General features: G+C 38.9%; 1 protein-coding gene across 1 annotated transcript; it reads left to right on the top strand.

Moving 5' to 3' along the window:
* Window positions 1-628: 628 nt before the first annotated feature.
* On the top strand, window positions 629-9,239 carry LOC131318812 (T-complex protein 1 subunit theta-like). The gene is made up of 13 exons (XM_058348798.1): window positions 629-776; window positions 1,609-1,871; window positions 1,963-2,109; window positions 2,200-2,361; window positions 3,516-3,593; window positions 3,842-3,975; window positions 4,822-4,894; window positions 4,981-5,058; window positions 5,204-5,326; window positions 5,520-5,614; window positions 5,716-5,925; window positions 7,368-7,425; window positions 8,812-9,239. Exons 1-13 carry the CDS (start codon window positions 629-631, stop codon window positions 8,878-8,880), a joined length of 1,638 nt encoding a protein of 545 aa, XP_058204781.1. The 3' UTR covers window positions 8,881-9,239.
* Window positions 9,240-10,662: the final 1,423 nt, after the last annotated feature.

Raw genomic sequence — 10,662 nt, 5'->3', positions numbered from 1 at the left:
GCAAATGATGTTTTTTTTTTTTTCTCTTTTGGTTTCTTTACTTAAATTCTTGATGATTGTTCAATTGAAGTATGGACTTTCAACTTTTGAAATTGTGTGATTCACATGCGATGACTATATGCAAGTTTATGCTCCAAAGTGACGTTTTTAATAAAATCGTCAAATCATACCAGTGTTGTTAGTATTTGCTGTTGCTCTTTCAAAAAATTAATTCCAAATAGAAGTGAGTTGCTATACCAAAAACAAATTGAAATTCTGTTTGTCACCATTTTTTTGTGTGAGAATTAACCAGTTTTGTTGTTAGCATTTGTTTAACGGACAACCTCCAAAACCAAATAGGAAAGCACTGCACTGAGGTGTAATTGCTGAAGCCCATGAAGCCAGGCCAGGCCAGGCCGGCCCTTAAACCGAACCAAAAGGGCCCAATTACCACATACTCCACGAAGTTCTATTGTTTGTCGAAATTCAAGCACATCATGGAGAGTGATTTCCAGGGCTTTCGGTTTCCCTCTGCTTTCGCGTCAAACCTTCTTCGCTGCTAAACCTTCTTCACTGCTAGGGTTTCTCTCTCTCTCTCTCTCACGAGCAAGCATACTGAAGAAGAGTAAAGAAGAGAGTTCAGAAGAAAATGGTGTACGGAATGCAACCCTATGGGATACAATCAATGCTAAAAGAAGGGCACAAGCACCTTTCTGGACTCGACGAGGCTGTGGTCAAAAACATAGATGCCTGCAAACAGCTCTCTACCATCACCAGAACTTCTCTTGGTCCCAATGGTTTGTTTTTCTCTCTCTCACTCTCTCGCCTTCTTTGAGATCTCATATACTACGTGATTGATTGCCTCTTGCCGCCACTGTGTGAGATTTTTTACTGGCATATTATATATGTGAATTTATAGTTTGAGATAATAAACATCAGTACGAGGAAGTACGAGGAAGATTGCTGGCTTCCAGTTCGTGAAAGGTGATCTGGTGTTTTGAGGTTTATGGCATGTCAGCTGTATTATACAAAACTATAAGACAGTTGTATTCGTAGATCAGTAGCTGGTGTTTGGTTTTCTTGCTTACCGGAGTTTCTTATTTCCTTTTTTTTTAAAAGCTAGGTCCTGCATTTGAATTAATTATGGTTCGCTTGACTATAAACCAGTGACCATTCCAGTTGCTGCAAAATTGCTACTTTCATCTCTTCAAATATATGTTGAAGCAAAACTTGCATAGATGCATTAATTCATTGAATAACTTGAAGGAAAGGACATTCTCAAATGTTATGCGCTATATATGTTCAAACAAAACTTGCATAGATGCATTATTTCATTGAATAACTTGAAGGAAAGGACATTCTCAAATGTTATGCGCTATATATGTTGAAGGAAAACTTGCATAGATGCATTATTTCATTGAATAACTGGAAGGAAAGGACATTCTCAAATGTTATGCACAGAGTAGACATGATCCTTTTTCTTTGGAGTTAAGCGTTATTGTGCATTGTTGCTTTTTATTCTGGGTATTCTGCTCTTATAGATGCAGTTTAAACTTCCGTTGTTTGCTAAGAGAATTGCCAAGTTTTTCCATCAGTTCTGTTTGGTTGTTAAAGTAGTTTAATATTCAGGTATGAACAAGATGGTTATCAATCATTTGGACAAACTTTTTGTCACAAATGATGCTGCCACTATTGTGAATGAGCTCGAGGTTCAACATCCTGCGGCCAAAATTTTGGTTTTGGCTGGCAAGGCTCAACAAGAAGAGATAGGTGATGGAGCGAACTTGACAGTTTCTTTTGCTGGGGAGCTCCTTCAAAATGCCGAGGAGCTTATAAGGATGGGACTGCACCCAAGTGAGATCATCATAGGCTATACGAAAGCGATTAATAAGGTTGGTCATTCTTTTATTGCGTGTCTGGGATCACTTTGATTTCTCGCCTAGTGCTTGCACAATCTAATTGTTTTCCCCCATCTTTTCGCAGGCCATTGAAATTTTGGATGAATTGGTTGAGAAAGGTTCTGAAAAGATGGATGTGAGGATTAAGGAGGAAGTTATTAAACGAATGAAAGCCGCCGTTGCTAGCAAGCAGTTTGGGCAGGAGGATATCTTGTGTTCTCTTATTGCTGATGTATATATTTCCTGGTGTTCCTCTTATTAATTTTGGCAATAGCATGTGGTGTGGTTGGTATTTGACAATTATGATATTGTTGCATGATAGGCGTGCATTCAAGTATGCCCCAAGAACCCTGCAAACTTTAATGTGGACAACGTCTGGGTTGCAAAGCTTTTAGGTGGAGGCTTGCATAATTGCACCATAGTTCGAGGTATGGTTCTAAAGATTGATGCTGTTGGATCCATAAAGCGAGTGGAGAAGGCTAAGGTTAGCAAAAATGTATCCGTTATTTTGTTCTTTGTTTTCAACTATTTCCGTTCTCAACCTCTGATGTTGTACTGCTGGACAGATTGCAATTTTCTTCTCTTATTTGATCCCGACTTTGTTTCTGTTTCTCTTGGCTGTCATTTGATTTTTGTGTTGGAAGTACAACCAATTTCTTGTAGTTTGATGCTTGATTGCTTGGAATAGGATAGGACTTAGCATCTGTCTTTCTTTGACTGCTATTCATAAGTTTCAGTTTTTTGGGTGCCACTAACCTTTATTTGCATGACACTTTCTGTTTCGGATATGGTACTAGAACAATATATATGGCAGAATGGAATTTTGCCATTGCTCATGTGGGGAATAAGTTGCAAGAGAATCAAGCTCTAATGATTTACTTACCAAAAAAAAAAAATTACTAGGCAGAATGATTTTTGCTAGTACTCATTGTTGGTTGTAACATTCAAAGTATTGGCCATGAATCAAAGTGCCTGTACTTGTGGTTACAAGAATGATAATGGTGTGATGCTTGATGTGAATTTATACTCCTATATTTGCAGTTTGGATGATTGAGATACAGAATGGAGGTATAAAGAGTATGAGAGGATTGAGAAAAGTTAGAAGGCAATGAGCCTTGAAACTCACTTTAGTCACCAAATACATGCAGTATGTATCTAGGGAGGCACTGAATGCTTGTAGACATGACGTCCTTGAAGGTGTAAAAAGCTAAACAAAATTTCAGAGTTAAATAAGCAGTTAAATAATCATATCGTTTTATGTCTTTGATATCAGTTACTCCACTAAGATTTGTACAAGGTTGTAAGCGTATTAAATAAGAAGTTATACATGATTCAAGTTTTAATATTTGTGTTGAACCCCTGATGGAGTAAACTGTCATCGATAAACATTTTGCTCTTGAGATCGCTGTAAGTTTTGCTTTTGTCTGCAATTAGATTTTAAAAGCTCATCATGAAGTGAGTTTTCTTGGTTATCAACAGAGTTCTTTTGCTTTTTTGATTGACCACGTGAATAACTGCATAAGGATAGTTTTTTGGCTATAAAGATGTGTCTGATGTTTTCAACTCAACGTGTACATGCTGGAGATGCTAAGTTGCTCTTGCTCCAGCTAATGCACAACCTATTATTCTCTTTTGTAGGTTGCTGTGTTCGCTGGTGGTGTTGATACATCTGCAACTGAAACAAAAGGAACAGTGCTTATTCATAGTGCTGAGCAGGTATACTCTAGAGGAAGTTGTTTATGAGACGGCTCCTTCTCTGCATCCTACCCTGTCCTTTTCTATATTTAGTCAACTTTCTTTGGAATTGTCAATGCATACTTGGATTCATTTTTTTTTTCTTTTGGATTATGGTTTTGGACTTATCGATGCATTTATCTGTTTCAGAAATCACTTGGATTGTATCTATATTTTCTTTATGCTAAATTTTCCTGGTAAATTCTTCTTGCCATCCGTGTATTTTCCAGCTAGAAAATTATTCGAAAACAGAAGAAGCCAAAGTTGAGGAGCTTATCAAAGCAGTTGCTGAGGCAGGTGCCAAGGTTATTGTTAGTGGCGGAGCAGTTGGAGAGATGGCACTACACTTTTGTGAGCATTACAAGTACAGTGATTCTCACCTTTTCTTTTGTTTTTTATTTGATTGTCATTTTATTTGCACTCTCATTTCTGTGGGTTTGAACAATTTGTAACAATGGTCAATGCTCTATAAGACGTTATCATTTTGCAAGGGTTATTATATTTAAAAACGGTCAATGCTCCATTTGACATTCTCGTTTTGCTGCTGTTATTACATTTAACTATATAAGTATGTTATCCCATTCATTGTATGAATATGGTGATAGCCAAGGCAAGCGGCAAGGGGTTTTTACGTTTAATATTTGACACCTAAGGAGGTACACCGCAACTTTGAGGATTTGGTCATCGTATAATTAATTAATGCGGACAACTAAATGCATTGCAACGCCCTTAATTGAGCAAGGGTGGCCGTGTTTACCCTCCGTCAAAGAGCAATCCTAATTTTCCCTTATGAAGCAACGTTTGGGATTAATATGCAGATGCTCTTTTAACTCGGGATTTTTTCTTCCTCTTTCATTGGTAATCTGACCGAATATCCATTAAATAAGCTTCTATTGATGCATCGGCTGAAACCAGCTATTACTCTCTTTTCCTCTCTTCTCACTTTTTGCATGCATGATCTTTTGGTGTGTGCGTCTTGGGGTGACAGAGATAATCTGAAAGTACCAGCCACGCTTCTCTTTTCCTCTCTTCTCACTTTTTGCATGTATGAACTTTTGGTGTGTGCGTCTTTGGGTGACAGAGATAATCTGAAAGTACCAGCCACGCTCTTCTTTCTTCGTGTTGATTTCTTCCTTGTGAATTATGTATGTATTGTGTAAGGTTCTCTCATTGTGCTTAATAATCTGTTGCAATTCAAATTTATTCACAGGCTAATGGTCTCAAAAATCAGCTCGAAGTTTGAACTGCGACGATTTTGCCGTACAACTGGTGCCGTTGCTATTGTAAGCATACTTTTGTGTTAGCATAAGTAGCAGTTCAATAAGTGGGAAAAAGATTTTCATCCTTGTGTTATTAACTTTTGAAACAGTTGAAGCTTAGCAGGCCAAACCCTGATGATTTGGGGTACGTTGATTCAGTGTCAATGGAGGAAATTGGTGGTGTTAGGGTATGGCAAACACCTTTCTTTTGCCCTAAGATCATAATTTGTTGTTGTGATTTGTTTATTTTTTCTTTCGGTTCTTTGTTTTGTTTCTATCTTTCTTTGTTTCTTCTTCTCATGCAGTATGATGTTTGTCTCTAACATGTAATAGGTCACTGTTGTGAGAAATGAAGAAGGTGGAAACTCTGTATCAACCGTGGTTCTACGAGGAAGTACTGATAGTATATTGGATGACCTTGAAAGAGCAGTTGATGATGGTGTGAATACATACAAGGTAGTTCTGTAGAACATGACAGTTCCATAATTTTTGTTAGTAAGGTCATGTTTTAATGTAGACACCTTCTTTGGATTCTATTTGAAACTTCAGTGAGTTTTGTCGCATTGATGCTTGGAAAATAGGTGTTTCAGTAGTTTCTAATGGATGCTGAGTAGCAGTCCGGATGATGCTTTAAACTTTTCTGTGCCAGGCAATGTTCAGGGACAGCCGTATGGTGCCTGGAGCAGCAGCCACTGAAATTGAGTTAGCTAGAAAACTGAAGGAGTTCTCTTTCAAGGAAACAGGGTATGCTAGAGAATTTCATGTCAGAATTCTATTTTGACCACTTTTTGGTGAAATTGTGCTTGGAGCAACCAACAGGGCTTTGTCAAACTCTTTCTTTGCAGATTGGACCAGTATGCTATTGCAAAATTCGCTGAGAGCTTTGAGATGATACCTAAAACCTTGGCTGAGAATGCTGGTCTCAATGCTATGGAAATAATATCTTCATTGTATGCGGAGCATGCATCTGGAAACAGCAAGATGGGCATAGACTTGGAGGAAGGTGTATGCAAGGATGTTTCTACTATGAATATTTGGGACCTCCATGTCACCAAGTAAGCTATTTCTTACTTTTTAAAGCTGTTATCTTCTTGCCGGTCTTGATGTGTAAGGATTTCTATGTTTGGTGTAAACTATAGTAACCTCCATTGAGGTTTAAGTAGAATAACAGACACCATGCTTATGTACCAAAATTGAATTGGCTGCCAATATCAGAATTTGTATAGCCTAGGGGTCTACAAATTGCACTTAAGCCCCTTATTTTGAAACATTTTAATAGAGCGTCAAAGTGAACTAAACTCCATTCAATGAACCATCTCTCTATTGCAGAAACATCTCTCGAGCCATCTCCACCATCTACCCAGGTCATCAACACTTCCTCCTCTCTGCAATCAACCGAACACCACATTACACTTACTTCCTACCAACTTCAAATTCCCCGTCTTTGTATTTGCATTCTCCCTCTGTTCGTGAATCCATACCCTTCCACCACACTAGCTCTCTCTGTTGCTCTTTCCTTCGATTGAACTGGATTAAAGTGGGCGGTCAATTGGCGGCTGGTGGATAGCCAGATAGACCTATGTGTAATATGAGAGAGAGAGGGTTTCCTTTTGGGGGGGGGGGGGGGGGGGGGGGGGGTTGGGATTTAACCTCATGCTGTTGGCATTTTGACCTCTTTCAATCCTGCATCAAGTTGGATTCCGTAGGTAACTTTCTCTAAAGCCACTTTTGAGCAGAGGCCATACTGTTGAGGATTTACTACAATTGAGAGTCCAAAAGCAGATAAATGGAAAGACTGAGTTGGAAGGCTTGTATATCAGTTGGCAATTAGTGCTTTGAGTACAGGATGAACAAGATTTTCTGAAAAGCCTCTCTACTGCGTGGGTTGGAGGGCCTTGGCATAGCATGCAATTTACCTCTGTGATTTTTAGTACTGAATATGTGCAGTTATGACGATAGTTGATAGATTTTATCTGTGCACCTGTCTCATACAGCTATGCTATGCGACCACGTGTCAGGATATGATTGGAAGATTGTGGTGAGGCCTAATTTGGCCTGGACTTGCGTTGGGGCACTGTGCAACAAAACCTGATAGAGGAATTGTTCACTTTAGTTACACAGTTTGAACATATTTGTTAGATTGTAGCATTCTGGTTTATAATCTATTGACTTTCTGATTTCAAGCTACTGTACTTATGGCTTCTCAGTTTTAAATTCTAACACTTCACTGTAATTTGTTTTGAACGGCTAATACTTCACTATTATGAATTTATGATGACCACCTTTTTGTGCCATACCGGCCCATATTGTGTCTGCTAGTGTTAGCTGAGGTGGGGTTGGCTTTTTCTTGGCCTGCAAATCAGCCCTGCTCAATTCCTGACCTAGTAAGATGTATGAACAGAATGCGGATCCCAATTATTGAGAAAGGGAATCAGTATGCTTAATGTAATGACTTTCACGTATTTTATGAGACTTAAACTATTTGGTTTGTGTACAGGTTCTTTGCCCTCAAATGTGCTGCCGATGCTGCTTGCACTGTGCTACGGGTAGACCAGGAAATAAATCATTAAGACATTAACTATTGGTCCATGGTTTACTTTCTGTTGAGACATCAGAGTTGACTATACTTCAACTAGTATCCACCTTTTTAGTTGTTTCCCTTTGAGTGGTAGAAGTTTATATACCAACTAACCAAGATATGTTGCGAAAATTATTTATAGCCATTTACAAGCATTTTTATTATTCTTTCGTACGAGTGTAGAAGGCATTGTGAGAAGGTTTTTCTATTGAGTATGATTGCGTAGCCTTACTGTTCCTTGTTGAAGTACTTTGAAGATTAACTGAAAAAAAATGAAGCAGTTAGTCGGAGGCTTCTTGAACAATACATTATTCATCGCAACGTAGTAGTATGTTGACAAATAAGTGGATCATCTTTTATCATTCTGAGACTGAGTTGCTGAAGGGAAGAAAATCTGTCCTGCTCCGATACTCTTCCTATCAATCTTATGCTGGAGTGAATATGGAGGATGAGGTTAATGAACATATAAAACTTGGACGGCACATAATAGAGAGAACTCAGAGAAGCACAAAGGTATTTGAACTTAAGAAAGTTGTAGGCACAAAGGTATTGGAAGCTGCTACCACAGAGTAGCCACCAACGAACCCCACAAAACCTCCGAAGCAGCCACTACCATTTATTACTGTGCACTCACTGCGGTACAATCTAAAGCTCACACCATAACCTAGATCTTAAGGGGCAGGACTTAGGCCCAATGTCAGAGCTCCGCCCTCCTATATAAAGATGGTCATATGCCCTCACTCTAGACACCACATTCATACTATCCTCAGAGTGTGTTCCTGCCATATTTGACATCAAGACCTTCTACAACACCTATATTGCTTTGTCCTAGAATATGAAGTTCAAGAGTTCATTTTTCGGGAGCAGAGAAATGGTTTTCATTTATCTCGTCTTTTCTTTACTTTTCTGTATGTGATAGCCACTGATAGGGTGTGTGATCAAGTAAAATAACTCAAGAGGGAGGGTTTTCCTATTCAAAGCTTGTTGTTTCTATACTAAAATTCGGAAGTTGAGTTTGAAAAGCCGATGCTACCTCATGCAATTCTTTTGTGGAGTTGAGAGTACTAAGAGGGAATTGGGTGGAAGGTTGATTAAGATTTTCGTAAGACATGGTTGTTGCTTGTGCATCCCCCTTGATTGGTTTCCTCCATGGGATGGGGTTTTTGTTTCATAGACCATATCTAATAGGATCCATATAGCTGTAAGGTCAAAATGATCCCTCCAATTAGGGAAATGGCTTTCTTCTGTAGATTTAAGTTTATTTTATTGCCATTCCTTCTTACATTGTTTACCTCTATGCTTCGAACATACAATCCAAGGGATTTTATTTCTTGGAGTATTATGCCTGGGCTTCATCCTGCAGATTATTATGGCAAAACCAGCCGGTGGGCCAGGGAAGAGGGAGCAGCCTGCAGGGATGGACAAGGACTAATTTCTGCATGAGCTGGGCAAGTGATTCTCTAATGACCATGCTCGTACCCAACAAGTTGAGTTTTTGTTGCCTTTGCGTGCCCATGACTTAGGCCTGAGAAACTTTTGCTTTGCAGTGAAGTTGATGGTGTAGTGTTTTGTACATTTTGATTTTGTTTCTTAGGTTACCGTTGATGGATGATGTAAAATTCCTTGCTTTTATGGCTGCGGTGCGTAACTTGGACCATTTGAGTTGAGGAGGGGTGTTCCCACATGATACTCTTTCAAATTAATGATTTTCTCACTTCTTGTTTGGGATGGTAGTTTTAAAAGTCCGAATGATGTATTTGCCAAATTAATGTTGTCACCCTACTTTGTGAATCTAGAAAGCTAAGATATGCTGTGGTAAATTTTCGAATGGTTTAAGATATGGCAGTCAGAGATGTGAATTGGGTCTCCTTTTAAGAGTTACTTTGCCCGTTGATGGGCTTTAAATTTGAGCATGGTAGTAGGCTTTTTCTGGTACCACTGTTGAACTTAGGCGTAGAGGTCTAGTTATGAAGTGCCTGCTGGATTGAAAGCTGCAATAAATCCTAGTGATTATCTTCTACCATACCGAGTAAAATTGAATGCAGGAACACTAATATAGAGTGCAACAGGAATCTGGAATTAACAAGCACGAGGCACGACATTCATAAAGGCAATCAAATTTTTTTTGGTGTTGGTCTTGTATGGGTGGTGCACGAGGCACTTAGAACTGTTGTTGAATATTGGTGATGCGTTCGTTGACCATTGTGTCAACAATGAAGAGAGCAGATATTGAGCCAGCCATAAATGTCAAAGCAGATGGTCAGCGCAGCAATGGCCAGCCATTTGGCTGCCACTTTAGCACTTTGGGGCTTGGCAATTCCCATTGATTGGTTGCAATTTGTTATGTGGGTTTTTGTTGCGTCCTCTGCATAGGCACGAGCAATTTTACCTGTGCTCCATTTTATTGATGGCGTAATACTTCACTCTTGGAAAAGCACAAAAATTAGGGCGTGAGACATTCAGCCGGCCGGTAGGCATAGAAGCTAGAGTTCGTTAAGTGGTGAATTGAGGATAGTTTTCATAAGAACATGCTCCAGTTAGAGTGTGTGTAGCAGCCTAGCAGGCAAGCCAAATAAGCATTTTAACCACAAAAGACATCCTTCAAGCAGCCTCAAAGAGACTTGGTGATCGGGCTTTGCCCCTAAGGTGTTTGTTCCTCGGTCCTCTAGATTTTTTCTTTTCATCCAACCCTTGGTTTCCCAATTGGTTGTACCCATTGTCAAGTTTTCTAAATAAAACTTTTATTGCCTATAGAAAAAGAAAAAGAAAGAGAGACTTGGGAAAATACCTTCTATTATAGTGTTTTGTTGTTTTGTCGAATCTGCCAATTTCTCTCCCCATTACTATACTTTGACCTTTTTTTCCCCACATTATCTCCTCATTTCTCTCTTCCCGTTCTCTATAGTTCTTTCAAGTTGTTTGCGCTCAATTTTCTCTTGCCTTTTTGGTGTCTGTTTTGACAACTTGTCAACTACCAACGAAAGGTATGAACCTAAATTCGTCTCAATTCGTTCGTAAATCTCTTATAGGGGAATCACCGTATAACAAATTTATAGTTGAAATTTTAGGATTAAAATGAGCAAAGAAACAACATTGAACTCTATTAGGATTAAAACCCTTCAAATGAGAGATTGAACATAGAGGTCAGAGAAGTAAGAGAAATTTTCTTATGTAACCCTTTGCTAAAATATTTGTTATTAAATTGCCCTTCATA

Source organism: Rhododendron vialii, chromosome 3a, assembly GCF_030253575.1.
Source record: "Rhododendron vialii isolate Sample 1 chromosome 3a, ASM3025357v1".
Taxonomy (NCBI): domain Eukaryota; kingdom Viridiplantae; phylum Streptophyta; class Magnoliopsida; order Ericales; family Ericaceae; genus Rhododendron; species Rhododendron vialii.
Note: the sequence above shows the minus strand (reverse complement) of the source record. Positions and strands in the feature narration are given on the sequence as shown.

Coding starts and splice junctions, on each gene's coding strand:
- LOC131318812 (XM_058348798.1), top strand. CDS start 629: ATGGTGTACGGAATGCAACCCTATGGGATACAATCAATGCTAAAAGAA. Junction 777..1,608: donor AACTTCTCTTGGTCCCAATG/GTTTGTTTTTCT, acceptor TTTAATATTCAG/GTATGAACAAGATGGTTATC. Junction 7,426..8,811: donor CTGTGCTACGGGTAGACCAG/GAAATAAATCAT, acceptor TTCATCCTGCAG/ATTATTATGGCAAAACCAGC.